General features: G+C 55.1%; 7 protein-coding genes across 7 annotated transcripts; 6 read left to right on the forward strand and 1 right to left on the reverse strand.

The window, feature by feature from the left end:
• Positions 1–558: 558 nt before the first annotated feature.
• Positions 559–5,700, forward strand: CHGG_02159 (uncharacterized protein; the record flags this gene model as incomplete). The annotated part of the gene is made up of 5 exons (XM_001228674.1): positions 559–2,405; positions 2,577–3,628; positions 4,172–4,390; positions 4,441–5,185; positions 5,265–5,700. 5 exons carry the CDS (start codon positions 559–561, stop codon positions 5,698–5,700), a joined length of 4,299 nt encoding a protein of 1,432 aa, XP_001228675.1.
• A 1,681-nt stretch (positions 5,701–7,381) lies between these two features.
• CHGG_02160 (uncharacterized protein) lies at positions 7,382–9,110 on the forward strand (the record flags this gene model as incomplete). Its single annotated transcript, XM_001228675.1, has 2 exons — positions 7,382–8,853; positions 9,068–9,110. The coding sequence occupies 2 exons, from the start codon at positions 7,382–7,384 to the stop codon at positions 9,108–9,110; spliced, it is 1,515 nt and encodes a 504-aa protein (XP_001228676.1).
• Positions 9,111–9,622: 512 nt separating this feature from the next.
• Positions 9,623–10,243, reverse strand: CHGG_02161 (uncharacterized protein; the record flags this gene model as incomplete). The annotated part of the gene is made up of 1 exon (XM_001228676.1): positions 9,623–10,243. The coding sequence occupies one exon, from the start codon at positions 10,241–10,243 to the stop codon at positions 9,623–9,625; it is 621 nt and encodes a 206-aa protein (XP_001228677.1).
• A 1,498-nt stretch (positions 10,244–11,741) lies between these two features.
• CHGG_02162 (uncharacterized protein) lies at positions 11,742–12,439 on the forward strand (the record flags this gene model as incomplete). The annotated part of the gene is made up of 2 exons (XM_001228677.1): positions 11,742–12,202; positions 12,274–12,439. 2 exons carry the CDS (start codon positions 11,742–11,744, stop codon positions 12,437–12,439), a joined length of 627 nt encoding a protein of 208 aa, XP_001228678.1.
• Positions 12,440–14,783: 2,344 nt separating this feature from the next.
• On the forward strand, positions 14,784–15,851 carry CHGG_02163 (uncharacterized protein; the record flags this gene model as incomplete). The annotated part of the gene is made up of 1 exon (XM_001228678.1): positions 14,784–15,851. One exon carries the CDS (start codon positions 14,784–14,786, stop codon positions 15,849–15,851), a length of 1,068 nt encoding a protein of 355 aa, XP_001228679.1.
• A 1,056-nt stretch (positions 15,852–16,907) lies between these two features.
• CHGG_02164 (uncharacterized protein) lies at positions 16,908–17,543 on the forward strand (the record flags this gene model as incomplete). Its single annotated transcript, XM_001228679.1, has 2 exons — positions 16,908–17,420; positions 17,508–17,543. 2 exons carry the CDS (start codon positions 16,908–16,910, stop codon positions 17,541–17,543), a joined length of 549 nt encoding a protein of 182 aa, XP_001228680.1.
• Positions 17,544–18,866: 1,323 nt separating this feature from the next.
• Positions 18,867–20,341, forward strand: CHGG_02165 (uncharacterized protein; the record flags this gene model as incomplete). The annotated part of the gene is made up of 2 exons (XM_001228680.1): positions 18,867–18,923; positions 19,049–20,341. The coding sequence occupies 2 exons, from the start codon at positions 18,867–18,869 to the stop codon at positions 20,339–20,341; spliced, it is 1,350 nt and encodes a 449-aa protein (XP_001228681.1).
• Between the last annotated feature and the right edge of the window lie 99 nt (positions 20,342–20,440).

Below are 20,440 nucleotides of genomic sequence, written 5' to 3' on the forward strand. Positions count from 1 at the left end.
GTCCCTCAGGAGTTAGACGTCAACCCCGTCATATGTCATATGGGCTCTTCATCTTACGGCTACGATATGTGGGATGCAAACTGGGGGCGTGTCTTTAGACAGTCATCAGTACCGCCATTTTGTCGATCATCTGGCTGGTCACTTATGAAAGGAAGCTTGAAGCGTTGGTTCATGTCCTTTCCCTTCGGATTTCGGAAACGAGCTGGACCTCGTCCAACTACTTCGTAAGAAGAAAAGCTACCTGATTCCATATATATGACTCGATGAAGCCTGTAGCTTTGGCGAGACTCTCAATGAATACAATTGCTTTAGAGGCTCGGGCAGTTCAAAGTACCTTACCTTACCTCAGGTCGTTAAATACAATAAACGCCCATAAGGGAGGCCCAGGCAACAGCCAACCCCACTTATCCCGTGACCCCACCAGCTGCTTTAGTGGGTTCTCCATCAGTCTTGGGCCTTGGCGCTTCACAGCTCAACCACGCGTCTACACAAATCGCGTCATCTGTCCAAAGTTCAAAACGGCATTCACACCATCGTCTCTTACCTTCACCCACCATCATGTCGGATTCGGGAGACTCAGACGATATCGGATATATGGCTGCGCAGTCTAGCGATCATGACCCCGAGCTAGAGAATAATTCCGATGATGACGAAGATGATGGTGTCGATGTCGATGATGGAGATGAGTTGGACTCGAGTTCCGACGGGCTATCTGAATCCAACGACTTTTTTGATCTGGAGGCTGCCGACTCCGACGACGACGTGTCAAGCTCTGGCAACAGCGATAGCGACCAAGACTACGACGAACCGGAGATCCACTTCTTTCCGCAGTTCAAACGCCTCCCCTTTGAACTCCGCCACAGCATCTGGGAGTTTTTCTGTCCAGATCTCACCGGTCGCCCACGCGTGCTATGGTTTAACCTTAGCCACCATCACCGGAGGGATGGGTCCAAATATTTGGTCCCTGTCGAAGGCCCTTTCCTGGATCAGCAGACGAGACCCGCCCGGGCCATGTTGGCCGTCCATCAGGAGTCCCGTCAACTAATCCAGAAGGTCCTTCCTAACACCCTATCCTTCGGTCACGAAGCCGTCCTTCATTTTAATGCCGAGAGGGACATTGTTCAGTTGAGCTCCAGACACTCTTCTACGGTGTTGCACCTCGATAAGACACCGCGGCTCCCGGGCTTCGGGGAGCACATCCGCCACCTCGCCTTGGATGTGATTAGTTTGTTCACCACTGGACAGCGGACTCCGGGCCCGGCGAAATCGTTCGAGAACCTGCAGGCGGTTTATTATGTTACCAACCCATTTGATCATAAACGCCGGCACCTACGCTGGTGTTTCTCTGACTTTGCCAAGCGCTACGTCTTTGACACTTTTGAGGAGCAGCCAGGCGTCGGCGAGGATGGCCAGCACGTTTACAGCTGGCCCGACACAAGCAACCCTGGCGCCGCTGACGAGACAAAAGTCCCCCTTTCATTGCTAATAGATGATTTCCTGAAAGCCGGGTACCCCGCAGGCACCAAGTTTGCCAACTTCAATGGTGCACCAATATGGCCTCTGGTCACATTCCGTTGGGACTCTCACTGGCCGCGACTTGACAATCTGGACAACGGGGGCGCTTCCGAAAGCTCGACAGGGGACAGCTTGGGCTCCGAACATAGCGACGAAGAGGAGCCGAACGAGTATGAAAGCGAGGGAATTGATGACTCAATAATCGACGACGGAAGCGAGAGCGCCGATGACGACCTACTTGTTGTACCTCTAGTGGACGGTGACAGCAGTGACCAAAGCGAGCAAGAAGAAGACAGTTCATCACTTGTGTCAAGCTCGCCGCGCCCTGAAGGTTACACACAGGATGGGGCGATTGATCTAACGGCGGACGACGAAGGGGATATGCCTCGGTTTTCAAGCCCGGAACCGTCGTCGTCTGAAACCCTCCAGGGATCGTCCGATTCTTCGAACGAATCTGACTCGGATCAACCAGCGGTCCGTACCTCTAGACCAAAACGCCCTAGAGCACGCGTTGTGGATTCCGACTCAGATTCCGACTCGGACGATGCCGGCCGTCGAAAGCGAGCGCGCCTTGGCAACCACCGAAATCCGATCGCGCTATCAAGCGATGATGAAAACGAGCACCGAATAATGCGAGGGAATCGCCGAGCTCGGACTATCATCTCAGAAGATGAAGGCGACGAGGACGACGAGGACGACGAGCAGGGGTACGACAGGACAAGAGACATCCAGGACAGGAGAGATTCCTCGTCCGGTACCTCCAGTTCAGAGGAGAAGGATGACTCGGAGGAATCCGATGGAGGAGCTACCGTTGGCAAGCCACTTTCCCTTGCCAAGAAATTGCAGCTACACCGGGAGAATAACCCGATCCCCCTATCTGAGGATGAAGAGTCCGAGATTTTGGAGATGGGGGACGATGACTACGATACCCGAGATTATCCCGACTTCCAGGACGACGAGGAGGACGACGAGGGTGCCGAAGACGGTGAAGATGATCAATATGGGCTAATGGAGGCTGAATTTGACGAGGACGACGAGTACTAATCCTTCGATTACCTTAGACTAGGGACCAGAGTTAGGGGAGACACCTGTAACATCTACGGCACAAACAAGTGTAATCTACAAAGTTCTGACGATGTATTTACTTGTAACATCCCCACGGATGTGGGAGGCGAGCCGGTAAAGAAAGGCATCACTAAGGCTCTCGGGAAGGCCCAGAACAAGAGCTTGTGGATTGTGGCGGGAGCCTTTAAGTCTACCCCCATCCGTAACCTCGAGACAGAAACATGGGTACCACCATTGGACTTGTACCTAAACAAACGGCTTGCAGATTTCGAAAACCGACTCCAACAACCCGATCTACACGACGGTCAAGGCGGCAAGAAAACGGCGGGGAGCGTTGTCCTCACCGCCTGCCGCAAGATACAGCAGAGACTTAGCTCGAGGAGGGGCAACAGGGGCCGACCGCGAACCTTGGGACCTCAAGGGCCTACGGCGGTGGAGAGAGCCGCGGGCACGGTCATGCGCTGGACGGGGGGAATAGTTGATACGAACAGGGTAGTAGAAGAGGCTTGGAGAGCGAGGTGGTTAAAGGAACGGGACGGCAGAGCGATCACCAGGCCGGCGGACGACTTTGACCATCAGCAGGAGACACTATTCCGGAACGGAACCCTAAGGAGGCACGACGGTCTCAGCAAGGCGAAGAGCTCACTGCTGGTTCAAATCCGGACGGGAGTAAGAGGCTTACGGGACTTCTTGTTTACACGGGAAGTCCCGGAGGTTCTAACTCCTACCTACGAGTGTGGCGAGGGACGAGAGACTGCCGAACACCTGGTAGTGTGGTGTTTGGCCCCACCGTTGACTCGAAGATGGGAGAGAACTGGAATTCGGACACGACGGGACTTTTACTCTGTTCTACACGGCATCAATCCCACGACTGCACGGCCCGCGAGGAGAGTCCTCGACTGGCTGATGGACTCGGGGAAGCTGCCGATGTACAACTTAACCAGGAGGCTCGAGCTGGAAGCGGCGGCCGGAAGCGCCCCCGTTCGGAGGCCAGGAGGCCTCCTCTCTTTGTGTACCCAGACTCACCAGAACGCATCGTTCCTTGATTGTTGGTATGGGTTTTTCACCCGGCCCAGGAGGGCACGGTTTTCCTGTACACTAAATAGCTGAGGGTCCGGCACGCCCTAGGGCATAGCGGAGTATGAATAATAATATTTACTTGTAACACCAAGTACACTACCTACCTACCTACCTAGGTACCTAATCTGGTATACTTGAGATCTACCTAGTATATAATTCGGGATAGAATTGGTAGTTAACGATCCCAACATTTAGATAATTACGTGTAACCGCACAGTTCAGGGCCATCCATGCTCCCAAGACTTGGCAACACTGACGTCATTGGGGTTCCCGCCGCTGCAGTTCCATTCACGTCGAACGGTCCAGTTACTTTGTAGAATTAGCCTGAGATCCCCCCCTCCGTCCATCGATTGCGGCCTGAAGACAAACACCTCGTAGGCCAGCAAAGCCGCGATGAAACATGCACTCGGGCGACTGCACCGCCAGCTGATACAAAGCTCACGAAGGTGGCGGTCTCCTACAAGCTGCTACCGTCTGAAATCACGATTTGCGCCTGCCGCGTTGCGCCCAGGGATATTCGTTGGAGGGCTGCAGCAACCTTTCTCAACGACAAACCCCGACAGAACCGAATGGGGGACGAAGGTTGAGAAACTAGACCAGAAGTTACTGGATGAACAGGAACAAGAAGTGAGGGTTCGACAGAGTCAAGTCAAGCGGCCATGGCACCGAGAAGGGGCGGACAACCCGCCCGTGGAAAAGAGGGGAGAGGAAATTGCGCCGCGAGCGGAGGGTTAGTGGTAACAATCCCAGCTTTTCAAACTTATTGCTAACGCAGAACAGCTCTAACAGGCAAACTCCTGACCACTCCGACGCGACTCCTGAAGCTCATCCTCCCGTTGCCCTTCGCAGTGGAAAAAGACCATGACAACAATAGCAAACCAGACTATGGGCGATCCATCTCTCCCAACGACACGATCCAGCCCCTGGCACTACTAGTCCACCCCCAACAACCCTTGTCGTACGTGGAGCGCCTTATCCAAGCCGAAATCCCTCCAGTGGTAGAAAACGGCAAGGAGAAGATCCCCAGCGTGTATTTCCGCGCCGAGAATACCGAGCAGGGGGACAACAAGCCGACGTCACGATCCGAAGCGAGAGAGCGGGACCGGAACAGAAACAACAAATCCGGAGCGCCCACCGGCCCGAGCCACGTCGAATCCTACTCCGGACTCGGACACGAGGGCCCCGAGCGGCACGGGTCCGAGAAGAACTGGGTGCGGTGGAGCAACAGCACCGAGATGGGCGACTTCATCCGCGACGCCGCGCGCGGGCGCGAGTTCGCCGTCGAGATCGAGGGGTACAACGTCGAGATGCGCGTCAGCGTGCCGTCCTTCAACGACCGCACCTACTACATGCGCGCCCAGCTCCGCCGCATGAGCCGCCGCATCGACGAGCTGTCGCACATCAAGCGCGACTGCGACCTGCTCGCCCACCGCAGCGCCAACCTGCTGGCCAAGGGCGGGTTTGCTCTGCTCAGCGGCTGGTGGGGGGTTGTGTACTACGTCACGTTCCATACCGAGTTCGGCTGGTAAGTGTTCCCGGATAGCCGTGTGGGAGGCGGGGGCATGGAGTGGATTTGGCATACTAACACACCACGTGCTACCTAGGGACCTTATTGAGCCGGTGACGTATCTTGCGGGCCTGTCGACCATCATGGGAGGCTACCTGTGGTTCCTGTACATCAGCAAGGACCTCAGCTATAAGGCGGCCATGAACGTGACGGTCTCGCGGCGCCAGAATGCTCTTTATGAGGCACGGGGGTTTGATCCTCAGCAATGGGAACAGTTGGTCCAGGAGGCGAACGGGCTACGTCGCGAGATCAAGATAGCTGCCGTCGAGTACGATGTGGAATGGGATGAGGCAAAGGAGCTCGGAGATGAGGTGAAGGAGGTGCTGAGCGAGGAGCGGAACAAGGCCGAAGAGAATTCCCGGTCGTCTGAAAAGGAAAAAGACGAAGAGTTCACGGAACAGGAGAGGAGAAAGAAGGGCGAACCAAAGTCGAAGTCTTCGCTTGACGGAGAAGGTGAACAAAGGAAGGGATAATTAAACAGATCACAAACTGAACGAGGCATCCCATCGTACCCTCGGCGTCGTCATGATGATTTGCGAACTTAAATTCAATTAATATTCTGCTAACTACCTATCCAATCGATAAATTCCAATCATGATCACAAAGTAGAGTAGCCCCGCTATTGAACTCGGGTTGACGCCGATAGCTCCGCCGCAATACCCTCAGCTGTGGTTCAGTTCCAGTTGCTTTCGCGTCTTAGCAGCCCAACACTCGGGACACTGAATCGCCATTCTCGTCCTCCATGGTGTCACCACGTGCTCCCAATAATACTTTTCGCTCGCATTAACCCTATCCGTATTCTTCCAGTACGCTATCGCGGTGTGTCGGAAGCGCACACAGGTGCCACAGAGATTTAAAAAATTCAATTTACGCCCACACATGTCTCGCAATGGGGTCCCCGCCATAATACGGGTGTTGTTGTAAAAAGCCCTCAACCAACCCCTTGGCGTGGAAGGGAAGCAAAAGGACAGCGACGTGGCGAGCTGAAGGAGTCGCTTGCAGCTTAAGGCGAGGCAGACTCTATCCACATCATCTAGATCGACATGGGAGAAAATAGCAAGGAGGACGTTGTCTAGGAGGCGGAGTAAAGGGTTATAAAGGCTAAATGGTACTCCGAGGGCGAACTAAGCTGTCGTCAGTTTTCATGGTCGACAGAGGGGGAGAGTGAGGGACTTTGGCGTGCTTGGGAGGAACATGGAAGTAAATAAACATGTGCAACTTTGCAACTAATAAGGGGCGGCAAACGACGGCTGGCTCACCTCCGCCGGAATTGTAAAATCTCTGACATGGGTCTCTTGGTCCATTCTGAAAAGTCACAGTGTATATTATAAGCTCTGGAAGCGATATTTTGATGAATATCGGGTGCGACTGTGACAAGTCTTTGTGGTGGTCACTAGTGGAGTGAAAGATGATGGATGAGAGCTCAAGCGTGGGGATGGGGCTAAGCAACCTGAACTCTTGGAGAACGCCACTGGTTGCCTTGCCACTCAGGTTGACCTAACCCACCCATAATTCACTCAATTCTGAGGAACTCGTCGCTATCGTCGATCAATCGTGTATAGGGCACCAGAATCCAACGCTGGCTTTCGAGGCCCAGATACCTACCCTGGCGCTTGACAACAAGGGATAGCTTCTTGGACAAACAAATTTCTGTTTCTGGCGAAACATCGGGGATTGCTTAGCACTCTCTGTAGGAGCTCAACCTTGGAAGTGGGCCCGAGTAGGTACCCGAGCTAAAGTACCGAGCGGGCCTTCTGCCGCGTGGAGCTTGAGAGAAGCCCTTCAGCCCTTCCACTCCAGGCAAATTCCATTACCACTTTAGCTGCTGGTTGCGACAATACATCACGCGATCGCAATGCCGCCACGGCCGTGCATGGCTATCGCAAGACAGCGATGAAGTAACAATTAACTCCCGTCCGAGATCCCGGCTCCGTCCGATAAACTCGGATGATTTGGATGATTTGACCCACTGCGCAACTCGAAATGGCGCAGGGGTCTGCCTCAGAGCACAGTGTTGCCCCGCCTCCCGCGTCACTCCCGCAGACACCCCGCGATTCTAGCGATTAAGCGAGGCTTCAAGGTGCTGTGCTGAGCTTCTTCCAGACCACGACGCGCCTGCGTACGCCGGGCTTTCATACGTCGACCGCAACACCAATGGGCCCCCAGACCATATACCTGCCCGATGGGCAGCGCTTCAACGTGACGCCCGTCTTTGCGGGCCTGTTCTTCAAGTCGACCGAGCTCAGCAGTCACCACAATGCCTTCCCGATCGGGTGGACAATCGTGATTCACACCGAAGACGGCGACGGCGATGAGGCTGCGTCGAGCGCCGTTAGTCCTTCGCGGGGGGTTGCCGAAGACATTCCCAGTCCAGAAAAGACATCGCACCTCCGCACCTTCAAGAGACCAACGCTCCAAAACGACAGCCTCTTCATCTCGTCCATCTCGAATCCCTCCAATGCCGAATTTAAGCCCGCCGCAAGTCCGACACGCCAGATAGCCATGATGCTGTGGGTCACACTCTACTGGTACTTCCATCAACCGCCGCCGTCCACCATTCTCACGACCGAGGCCTCACAGTTGACACCCGATGCCGGCAAACCGCGGGGCGAGTGGCGGGTACGCATCAAGCGAGATGGCATGCTGCGTGGGCGAAACGTCATACCGAAGCTGGAGCGCATGGGGTTGATTGCGTGTCTTAACTCGGCCGTGGGGACCGCGCTCGTAGACACCGACGAAGTTTGGGCAAACATGTTCGTCACGCGGACCATGTTCTGGCAGATCCCGGGGCGCTTGTTCCTTTTCACGCTTCAACCCGTCGGCAGTAGAAACCCCCGATCCTCATACCCGGGGTCACCAATCTCGAGCCGGCCGGGCTCGCCACTACCAGGGGAGTCTTCCACAGCAATTCACCCACAGCTCGCCATCGCCGAAGCGGGCGACTTGCCCGGCGCCGCGCCGCCTACCTCCCTGACAAGCATGCCCTCATTCCCTATCAGCCCCTTCTTCAGCGCGTCTCACCTCCCAACGTACTATCCACCCCCGCCGATGCAATACACCATCACCAACCATGTGCGCCACCCGCTCCGCCCGAAACCGCCGCGCATGGGCGAGGTCTTTTACACGCGCTTCGTCCCCTCCGCCGGGCAGTACCTCTCTCTTCGTGTCGCTTCGATCTCGACCAAGCCGGTACCGTACATGGGGCCCGTTGGGCCCAACCCGCCCATACCAACGCCACAACAGCAGTCCCGACTCCTGTCCATGCCCGACTCGGCCCTGCTCGAGTCGTGGCACGCCAACCCGCGCGTGTCCCGGTTCTGGGGCGAGTACGCCGCCGGCTTCCTGGTCGCCGCCCTGCAGAGCCGCCACAGCTTCCCCGTCATCGGCCTGTGGGACGGCGTGCCCTTTGGTTATTTCGAGCTATACTGGGTGAAGGAAGACCTCCTCGGCCGATATGCTGGGTCGTCCGCCGTCGATGACTGGGACCGCGGGTGTCATGTACTAATCGGCGAGGAGTGGGCGAGGGGCCGCGTGCAGAGCTGGCTGTCGAGTCTGGTGCATTGGATGTTTTGTGCGGATTACCGAACCATGAGTATTTGCCTCGAGCCGAGGGTTGATAACACGAGGTGAGCCATGTGTTGTTTATTGTCGTGGCTGAGGGTCCGAAGATGGCTGACGAGCTGCGCAGGTTCATCCAACATCTTGAGTATTCTGGGTTTACAAAGGAGAAGGAGATAACCTTCCCCCATAAGCAGGCGTGGTTTGGGAGATTGAGGAGAGAGAGCTGGGATGGGCCGGCTTTGTAATACGTTGCCCCGCTAATACCAAACGCATGAGCAGACACATGGAAACCAGGTGCGAGCCCCGTGATCGACGGCCTTGAAGGCCATGAATTTACTCTTGGGCCTCGGTTGTTAGGCAGCATAAGAACGCTCCCGCGGCATCCATCAGGCTCTGCTTCTTCCGCATTTCAACATTTCTTTCCACTTTTCTGCCTTTCCATTTCCATATTTTCACTTTCACAACGGCGCCCTTAGCATTCGGAAACAGCAATCCTAATGAGTTATCACCTGTACAAAATGAGGCCCTGGAAGGCCCACCAGCGACAACGTGGCGCCATTTCAAACACCCCAATCACGCCACTTCCCTGGCCACGGAGCAAAGATAACACCGCTCGATTACCTCTCGTCTTCAAAGAAGTTTAGCATTAGTGACCCCCATCTTCATCTATTCCAGAAAGCTATTACCAAGGGAGAGAAACAAGAGGCTCTATCTCGACATAAGTACACCGTACTCCAAGAGTTCTCGCCAATGATGCCATACGGCCATTTGATCTTATAAAGTCCCAGGCGCTGACTCTCTTCCCAGGCCAGGCAACAAATTCACAAGCAGTGATTAGAAGATGACAATAGCGGCAACCAGGCTGGCAGCACTGACCACGGCAGCCACATATCCCGGCTTAGCCGTGTTGGCAGAGGATAGCGCAGCGTTGTGGCCGTGCAAGGCATTTGTGCACTGGGGAACATCGGTCGCCATGATGAATCCCACGTACGCCCCCAGCAGGCCGAGTTGGCCCTCCCCAGTGCACTGGGCCATGGCGCTGCTGGCGATGGGCGCGACGCTCGCTTGCCAGCTCGACATTTGGCTGGTGTACGTGCTGTAGGCGCTTGCCAAAGAAGCCGGCGGGGTGAGCGTGGCCACCACCAAGGGGCAGACTCTGTCGATCTCGCCGTTGTCGATCTTGCTGCCGCTCACGAAAGCGCTTGCGATGTCGTCGATGCCCTGACGGTCCTCGTGTTCAACAAGCCAAGAAGCAAGACTCCGGGTGGGCCTTGGCATATTCGCCTCGGTGAACGGTTCGATCGCGTTTGAACACCTTAAGCTCGCTGCCTGGTCCCCGCGAGCCACAAGCGGCGCAGGCGTCACGACTGGTGGTAGGGGCGGGGCCGCGGGGTGGACTAGTGCCGAGGTTGAGACACCAAAGGCGACAGTGACGAGGGCTGTACGGATCTGCATCTTGAAGACCGAATTATAATTTATGAGGCCGGTTTAGAGACGAACGTCGTTGAGGCCGTGGGATTGGCCGTTCGAACCGATGAGCTTGCTGAAATGTTGCTCGCCTGAGATGGATGCTAGGTGATAATAAGAGTAAACTATGAGGAAAAGAGGTTTCTGGGGGTGTACGGCATCGTCGAATTTAAGAGTTGAGTGTGGCATGGCGCCTCGCAAGACGTGTAAGACAGTGTGCCTCGCCCTGAGCCTAAAAACACCTCGCGCTAGGCCAAGCAGAGTGAAATCCCCCATAATTGCAGGCCATTGATCCTTTCGCTTGAAATACTCCACCCTTGCTTTCACGGCTGAGAGGATTCATTGGTCCCGGGAAGGGCCGTGTTCCAGGCCGTCCGACCCCGAGGGCTGTCTGTTGGGCGTGGGATGGACGGGCCTCGGGGGCCCAAAACTTAAAGGGACTAACAGGCTCTATTTAGACACCGAGCTTTCGCCAAGTTTTTGGGAGAGGCTGGAAAATACAGCCTTGGCCGTTGACGTTTGGGCTTTAAGCCCCGGTGTCAAGACTCAACTGCCAACGAACCGAGATTAGTACTATAAGGATTGAACGGCATCATTTAGAGATTGTTACGAGCGATGAATGGATTACCGCACTTCTTGCTTGTCGTGGAAGCCATCCGACCAACGAAACGCACTAGATTCAAATAAGTTGGACAGTATATAAGATCGATGAGTTCCACGGCTAAGTCTCCCCATCAATGACAAGATAAGCCTCGGTAAGCAATACTAGCCTGTAAATATGAGCAAGAGGGTTCACATGCGGGCGGCAGCCGACGAAAACCATGGGCTTCTTGGGTCCTTGAGCATAGTTATGATCGTTGGTGACTTGGCCAGGCCCTTGGGCTGCTCCGAAAGAACCCTTGAAACTTCGAAATTATGTGATTGGTCTTGGGAGCACAGGAGGCCGCTATATTTGTAGTCTCATGGTTTTATGTACGCGAGAGATCATCCAGCTTTTAATAACCGCGGATAAGAGCTGAGAGTATATATTCCACGCCATCAACGGCTGCCTGCGCCCCGTCCGCGGACGGTTGAGAGTGACGGTCAAAGATTTCGAAGACTTGGGGGATGATCAGGGAGGTGGTGGAGATGTGATTGGGAAAGTCTGGTGGACAGTGAGAGATGAAGGACGCTGCTGTGGACTGGCATCAATCCACCAATGCCGGTATACGTTCGAGAATCGGGAGAGAAAGAGTGAAAGAGGGTAGAGGCTCAGGATGTTTTATCCCATATATCGTATCTTGTTAGACGAAACATTACCCACACTGTGTATGGTCATCTGAACGAGCCAGGCTGCCAGGTAAGGAATTATTGCACAGCGAAGAATCCCACACAAAAATGCAAAAAACACAACGTGTGAATAGCCACAAAAACACCACAACGTGTCTAAGACAGTGTCGCCAATAACTGAGACGGTGGAAAAATTCACACCCATTCCTTTTGTATAATGGCCGCGTTTCTTTTTCGCCAGCCTGCGCCGCTCAACTTGCTCACTACCCCGACACTACCAACTAAGAAACAGCACATCATCATGAATTCTACTATTAGCTTCCCCACCATTGAAGGTGGCTCCCATGCCCACGGGTTCCTCGCGAGGAGAGCCTTGGCAATTACCGGCATGCCATCGTCTCCTTCTGGTGATCCCTTTTTCCCCTCGAGGGAAACGCGCACCTTGCAGCCTTTCCCCGCCAACGTTGCCGGCGCCGAGCATGCTAACCATCTTCAGGATTCTATCCGTGACCTTCTGATTCAAGCAGGCGACGATTGGACATTTCTCTCTCTATTCGGAGTCCATAACTCACATGTTTCTGGTTCAATCCAGCCTACAGTGTTGATCGTCCTCAGGCCGAACTCCATGGTGGAACGAGCAATGGCAATGGCTGGGGAAGTGTTTGCAATCCAGCAGCGGTAAGTTTTCCCTTCCCGACTCTCGCAGCTCCAATTCCCACGAGTTCCATGTCGCTGACCCCCTCGACTAGCCTCGGCATTGATCCCCTCTTTGCGATTGAGGTGGTTGAAGGCAGCCTTGCCCGTTATAATAATCGCACCAAGTCCATTGAAGAGGACTACTTCCCGAAGCAGCCCTACCCAGGAGCGAGCATTGGCAACGCTATAACCGGCACTTCTGGAACTCTCGGCTTCTAGGTGAAGCTCCAGACTCTGGAACATGGCACTGAACACTTCGCTGTTACGTGTCATCACGTCTGCTCTGGTGCGTCAAGTCTCCCCGCCGTGTCCCCATTTCATGCTAACTTCCATTTAGACCAAGTCGAACCTATCCAACCCCCTACCAAGTTTCTGGTCCAGTCCCCAGCCTCTGAGGTACGGGATGTCAAGATTGCCGCGCTGGCGGCCCGAAGAGTTCCTGACAAGTCAAGCACCCCCCATTTGGAACGGCCCACATTTGGAACGCTGGGCAATTCAGGAGTGGGAACCAGCTACGGATGACAGCGTCAGTAGTGCCATTGATACGGGCTGAGTCGATCTTACGGCCTCTTTGGGTACGGAGGACTGGGTTCCTTTTGATGAATCGTCTAACCCAGCTATTTCCGACTAACTGGGAGCTTCCTTGGGCCTTGAGTACCCGGTTGGCGAATTCCCGGATCTGTGCGTGGGTTGGTGGAACACCTAGAGCGACCTGGGTAAGGACCCATCGCGTAAGCTGCTCTTCCTGTACGCGGCTGAGCGACTGTTGCGATTCAGAGGCATCTCGATGAGGCTGGGAGCCGTAGATACGGTTCCAAATAGTCGTCTTCGGGATGCCGAATTCCAAGCTGATCTCTTCAATGACCGGCGACCATGCTGGTATTCTTGAACCGCATCTTGTAAATCTTGCTCCGAATAAGCCATCTTGAACTGATGGTACTATTGCCCCAAAAATGAAGTGATTTGACTAATAATTGACTGAGTTGTGGTAAGTTGAAGTGAGGGGGTCGAAGAAGCGGTGTGGATGATAACTACAGACCGTTCCAAATGGGGGGTGCTTGACTTATCACACATACGGGTCCACTGACCCTCAATACGAAGTTCAAGGCCGACGAGGACGCTATTGCCCGTGCCTGCGGCTGCGACTGCCGTTTTGGCACCGTCGTGCTTACGTCCGGCCTAAGACGCATTTTGCCAGCCGCCACGCAATTGACTTCGCTATGATCTCTTTGGAATCTGGCTCGCTTCCCGGAGGGATTCAAGCCCTCTTTCAACGTCCGTAGCTCCGACCCTCCTTTAACCTCGTCGCTAACGGATTGTTACCTAGGATCCATGCGGCTCGGCTATCGAGTTCTTGGCTGACCATGGCCACGATAGCGAGAAAGCGAAAAGAGGGCAAGGTTTTTAAGACCGGTTCGACAACCGGCACCACCTATGGGAAGCTTTCGGCAAAAAAAGCCGATGTACGAGATTTACCTGCGGGTGTTGGGGGTGTTTTCGTCCCCTTTTACTCGCAGGAGAATGTCGTCCTTGACGCATCGCCGGACGACGGTTTTGTCGCCTTTGGCGACTCAGGTGCCATTATCCGTGGTGGTGATGCCGAGATGGTCGGCATGGTTTGGGGAGGGTTGAAGGGGCAGAAGGTTGATCCAATCTATCGGGACCAATGCGCCGTGGATCTTATTGGAAACGACACTCAGACGGAAAAATTGGAGAGAAAAGGATTGATTGATTTCTGGCTCTTCCTCTCAGAGTTCTTCAGAGCAACTGGTTTTTATCCTAAATCTTTCCTTTGTATCCTTGAGTTAACCCGAGTCTTTGTGCTGCCAAAATTCCATGAATCCGTTTCCGGTACCTTGTCCGTTTCCGGATGTCATGACCGTTTCCGGTGCCATGACCTTCCAACACAAGTATCAGCAAGAAGGTTTCATGTGGCGAATCCAACAGATCTCTCAGCCGTTACTCTATACACGCCGATGGAGGTACTGTTGGCGGCGATGAAAACTTAAATCTGCAGGTTTTCCCTGGTATTTCAGTGAAGCTCACTGTGGCCCCCATGTCGTCTGGTTGAGATGGTTCGACCGCTTAGCCCGCCGTGGCGTTTACATAGGTGGCACCTGCCTGCATAGAAATCTGTAGATTCCTCTTGTGCGATTCACTTCTAAGATTTCGAGAAACAGAGGTGGAAATTGCAGGGAGCCAGGGAATGTCTCTGTGGCACTGTCTGCTGCAGTTCACAAACCCCAATGACCCACTTTACACCTCACCAGTCCGACGTTCCTTCCCGTGAGCCTGGGAAGTGAAACTTGTTCCTGCTTCCAAAACTGCTACCGTTCTTTCCCTATTGATGCGATGTACATGGGCTCCGGGGGGCCTCTTGCGTCTCTCGGCCCACAGTCCAATTGTTTTGTCAAACCTTCTCCCGGTTTTGTGTTTGCTAGCCACCATTTCCCTCATCCTCGCCTCTGCTCGCTCCGCATTATCTGCGATCACCCATCACTTCGCCCACCAGACTTTCGACAAAACCACATACAATAAAACACACCCGAACATCGCGCCCAACATGGAAATTGGACTTCGTCGATTGGAGTGCGCCGAGAACGAGCTTTTTATTCATGAAACGCCCAGCACTTACCCACGCCTGTGCCGCCTCGCAGATGGTTCGATTCTCGCAGGCTTCACGGCTTTCGAGCCCGACGGCCAGCGCGTCCTCACCATCAAACGTAGCACCGACGATGCTGCCACATTTGAAGCTCACGGCGAAGTAGCGCGCTCCTCTGGCGACTGCGACAATCTCTTCCTACTTGAGCTGCCCGCATCAGCCGACTCGAACGAGTCGAACCCGCCCACCATTCTTGCCGCGTTCCGAAACCACGATACTGACCCGGACGGTACCCACACATACTTCCGCATTACCGTCTGCCAATCCACCGATGGCGGTCGGACCTGGACCTTCCTGTCCCAGGCCGCGGAGAAGCCCGCCCCGTTTGGCCTCTGGGAGCCTTTCCTCCGCATGGCCGGCACGGACGACGACGACGAGATCCACATGTACTTCTCCCAGGAGATGGATACCGACGACCAGGACACCATGCTCGTGCGCAGCACCGACGGCGGCGCCACGTGGACGGCGACCCAGCGCGTAACGGGCGAGGGGGAGGCACTCCGCGACGGTATGGTCGGGGTGGCGGCGATGACAAGTTGCGATAAGGAGCTGGAGGCACTCATCCTCGTCATGGAGACAACGCGTCTCGGCACATTTTCCATTGAGGCAGTTTTGTCCTTCGATAACGCCGAGACATTTGGGTCGCGGCAGCCGGTGTATGTGCCAAAGGAGGGGCGGAATGCTGGAGCACCTCAGATCACTGCATTCGCCGATGGGTCGGTCGCGGTCGTGTTCATGACGGACGAAGATGAAGATGACGATCCCACGTGGCCGTCCGGGGCCACCATCAAAGCCATCTTCGGTATGCTAAAGTCGGATGGATCCCTGAGCTGGGGCGAGCCCCAGATCATTAGCGAGCGGCTGAGTTCCTGGCCAGGTATCATGCACATGCGTGACGCCTCCGCCATGGCCGTTTACGAGTCAACCTCGATCATCAAAAGCCGCCTTCTAAGCAGTGTAGCAGAATGAACCAGAGATATACGCCGAGGGCAGTCTCGGGTGTGGCTATGGTAACCCAACCCACATGAAGCATCTCGGCAAGGATTCCGTAGTAGTCATGCCTTCTGGTCATGAAAATTGCCGGCATCAACATCACGAGGCAGGGCCCTAGGGGGCTGTCATTGAAAGACACTACTAGATATAATATCAGTACCACTGCCGCTCATAGTGCCTGAGGATCATCTTGCATTGCTTTGTGAGGCCGTTTTGGTCCGAGGTCTCGTCCCCTAACGGCGGTGGATCTGTTGCAAAATGAATGATCACACAGGCCCTCCCAGGCTACCCATGGCCGCATATCACAAGCGAACTAGGTACTATTGTCTACATGCTAGGGGTTCCTTTTGGGATAATCACCTTTTAGTTGATCTTAAAGAACAAAGCACCAACAACCAAAAAATAAAATAAAAAATAGTTAGTTAACTAACTAAAAAATGAAGCAATTTGCCACTCGGTAGCTTGATGGGATCACATCTGACCCCTTCACGATGATAACTATCAACCTAGTCTTTCCGACGAACTAGCCTAGAGCTCGAGGAGTCAGGACTAACTAGCGGATTGTCCAAGTACTATCATTGGTGATTACACCATCGCAAGGCCGGTAGGATTGATCTCAACCGGGTGCGCGGCATGATGGAGTGTTCATTTACCCGGCCACCAAGGCAAACCACAGGCGTTAACCTTTCCGGGATCTTGCCCTGGGCCAATCCGCAGAAGCTGCGGAATTAAGATCCGCAGGAGACGGCTCCCACGCAAGACGGAATCTGGGGTCCCGCGCGATGTGGAAGATGTCACCCCGGGACGTCGGTTTGGCATCAAAATAGATTGCCAACGCCCCTCTTCTACGGGCTAGAGTTCCGAATTCATCTGTCGTTGAGCTCCGATCGACCCACAGCGGGTCAAGGAGAAATGTCCCGGAAACAAACACATAAGCTTCGTGGTCGGCCGCTGGGCTGAGATCTACACTACTACCGGCAGTACCCAATCCCATCAATATCACTACTCACGGCTTGTAACCCGCAGATCACCATGATGAAGTCGGTATTGATCGCAGCGCTCTTCGGCACGGCCCTGTCCTCGCCCGTGGTGGCGGCCGACGACCCGGTTTCCACGCCCTCGCCGACAACGCTCCAGGACGGGGCCTACTGGATCCGCGCTGTGGTGCCGCCCAACTACCATAAGTACCTCCAGACGATCCCGGCCAACGTGCCCGGGACGGCGCTGCTCGAGTCGCACACCACCGCAGGCCAGTTCCAGATCGAGAGCGGCCAGCTGGTCAACAAGGTGTCCAACCCGCCGCTGTACATGTGGGTAGAGGAGCCCGCCGACAAGGCCAACCCACCGCGCACGCTGGCCACCTCGTTCAAAACTACCAAGAGCACCTTCGGCACCTTTGCCTGGCAGGGCGACACCCTGACCTGGTCGCACCCGGACGTCAAGCGCCAGAATGTCGGCGCCTGGTTGGTGTGCGCCAACCAGGCCCTGTTCATCAACACGGGCGCGTATGGCTACCAGACACCCTCGGGATGCGCTGATCAAACGGTGAGTCGCTACTTGCGGGTTTCTTTTCGTTCCGTTATCTCTTTGGATTCTGAAATGAGATGACTGATGTGGCTTTGTTGCTGCTAGATCCACTACTACAACGACAAGACGGCCAACAACTAGGGAGGTGCCTGTGGCGGGGCTATGTTGTTACCTTGGCTTCTGGGTTCGAATCAACTTGAGCTTAGGAACTGTACTTTGTCCCACAACGCCATGACTCGTTTTCCTCGTGCTGCAGTCCTCCATTTCGACGTTGTTGCCATGCTGGCCTGGGCTTGGCGATATGGCAGTGACCACAATACGAACTTGTGGCAGCGAGATGACTGCCCGACGCTTCCGTGCCCAGGACCGAGATGAACAAGTGATGGCCAGTGGGATTCTTCAATCAGTGGCTCAGTCAGGAGTGCGGCAAATTGGATAATCATCGGATTGTCGCAATCCTTGGGCGCTGGCCGTTCTTCATTCCACCTTCTAGGAAACCCGCTCCTTTGGTCCATGACGTCGTCTGTTGCTGGTTCTGCAGTGACTAAACATCGGTTGTTTGTTTTTGATTATGGTTACCCCAAAACGTCGAGTAAACATGGGGAAAAGCTTTCGGTCTGGAAAGGTCGCTCATTTGTTGATCGCGAGGTGTTCCCCCCTGTCAGATTCTTTTGTGGGGCTCGGGAGTCTGTTTCCCGCATCCGGCCATCGAAAGGAGTTTTCCCCTTTTCATCCCCTGGCAATTAAACCTGGAAACTTCAATCAATGCAGACGAGGGGCGTGGCCGATTCGATCCTGTGCCTCCGAAGGACACGTACAAACCATTCATTCCATTTTGTCGAATTCTTAGTTGAATACACAATTCCGTCACTCGACGTCAGAGAAACTGCCCCGCCGAGAGGTCCGTTGTTTAATTTGCGATGTGCAGCCGCGATTGCCCAAAATCCATCCCAATGGTCTCGCCCAGCCCAACCCCCCAGTGCACGATCCAAGGTCTTTGAAGCCCAGAGCATGGGTCATTTCCCGCTTTCCGTCGCCAAGACGACGTCTCAACGCAGGCCCCGGCCAGTCACACGCCGCCGAGCACTGCACCGCCCGCCGATGCCGAGAAAGCCAAGCGCCTACCGAGAATACCAAGACCCGAAGAACGGCTAGGGAGGGCTCCTTTTCGCGTCATGCCCCTACCCATGCTCGAGCCACCCTCCATTCGCCTGTTTTCTCTCCTCTCTCAAGTCTGGGAAGAAGAACGTCTTGCTCTTTGTCGTCGTCCATGGCGCTGGCGATCACCACACTCGTTTGAACCCCACGTTCGTTCGCCTGCTGCTTTCACTCGTCACGCCGACTCTGTTCCCACGACGACTTGGACGACCGCGCGACCCCTTTCCGATTTTTCCCACCCTATTTCGCAATTACCGCTCGTTTCCCGCCGCAATCGAGAGCGTCGAGACCGAAAATCGGGACAACATGGCGCCATCATCGCCATCGAGAGGCCCAGCACGATGGCTGGCCACTCTTGTCGCTGTGAGCGGCCTGTTACCGACCGCACATGCCCAGTATTACTCCGTCAACACACCTGGTATTATTGAAGGTCTTGAGGAGGCATAGAAGGCGTTGGACTGACTGATAGCGCAGATGAGATTCGCCAGTCCGCGCGGACGCTCGCTTACGACCTGATGCTGTTCTACAAAGGAAACCAATCCGGTGAAATCCCGGGCATTCTGCCAGGCCCGCCGACCGAGCACAAGGGCGACTACTACTGGTGGGAGGGAGGTGCCATGATGGGCACTTATATCGACTACTGGTTTCTGACTGGCGACACGAGTTACAATCATGTCATCGAAGAAGGCATGTTGCACCAGACTGGTCCAAATTATGATTACATGCCGCCCAACCATACGGCATCTCTCGGCAACGACGATCAAGGCTTTTGGGGCATGTCAGCCATGCTCGCGGCCGAGAACAAGTTCCCCAACCCGCCCGAGGACAAGCCACAATGGCTCGCCCTGGCCCAGGGCGTTTTCCACACCCAAGCGAGCCCCGAACGACACGACAACACATGTAATGGGGGCCTTCGCTGGCAGGTGCCCCCCACCAATGCAGGGTACAACTACAAGAACACCATCGCCAATGCCTGCTTCTTCAACCTCGGTGCCCGCCTCGCACGCTACACCTCCAACGCAACATACGCCGAATGGGCTACCAAGACGTTCGAGTGGCTGTGGAATGTGCAATACATCGATCACAAGGACTGGCGCGTTTACGACGGCGGCCACGTCGAGCATAACTGCACCGACATCAACAAGGCCCAGTTCAGCTACAACGCGGGCCTGCTTCTGCAAGGCGCGGCCTTCATGTACAACTACACGAACGGCAGCACCGTCTGGGAGGACCGTGTCGATAACCTGCTCAAGGGCATTAAGCGCGACTTTTTCGAGAACGATATCGCCTTCGAGCTGCCCTGTGAAGGCCGCAGGGGCTGCACGCCCGACATGTTGACTTTCAAGGGCTACGTTCACCGCTGGTTGTCCGTTGTGACCAAGCTGGCGCCGAAAACGGCCGACATCATCCTGCCCATGCTGCGGACATCGGCTGAAGCGGCCGCCAGGCAGTGCACGGGCGGCGAGACCGGCCGCCGCTGCGGCTTCTACTGGGCCGAGGGTGTCTACGTGGACCCGGCTGTCGACAAGACCAGCGGCGCTGGCGAGGCCATGAACGTCCTTGCCGCCGTGTCGAGTCTGCTCATCACCGAAGCCCCGCCCCCTGCCACTAATGCGACGGGTATCAGCAAGGGCGACAACAACGCCGGCAGCCGGAGTCGTGGTGCGTCGGAGCCGTTGGAGCCCATTACTACGGCTGATCGGGCCGGTGCCAGCATCTTGACCATGCTGATCTTGGCTGGCTTTATCGGCACCTGGGGCTGGATGAGCATTGGTGATTAAAGGGGGTTTGGGTGTGATGATGATAGATGGGGAAGGCAAATCTTGGCATATTGTTGGATATCTTGGGGGAGATATTACGTGGCATCCCTTTACACATTT

The sequence above is a fragment of the Chaetomium globosum genome, genomic scaffold (assembly GCF_000143365.1).
Source record: "Chaetomium globosum CBS 148.51 scaffold_2 genomic scaffold, whole genome shotgun sequence".
NCBI lineage: Eukaryota > Fungi > Ascomycota > Sordariomycetes > Sordariales > Chaetomiaceae > Chaetomium > Chaetomium globosum.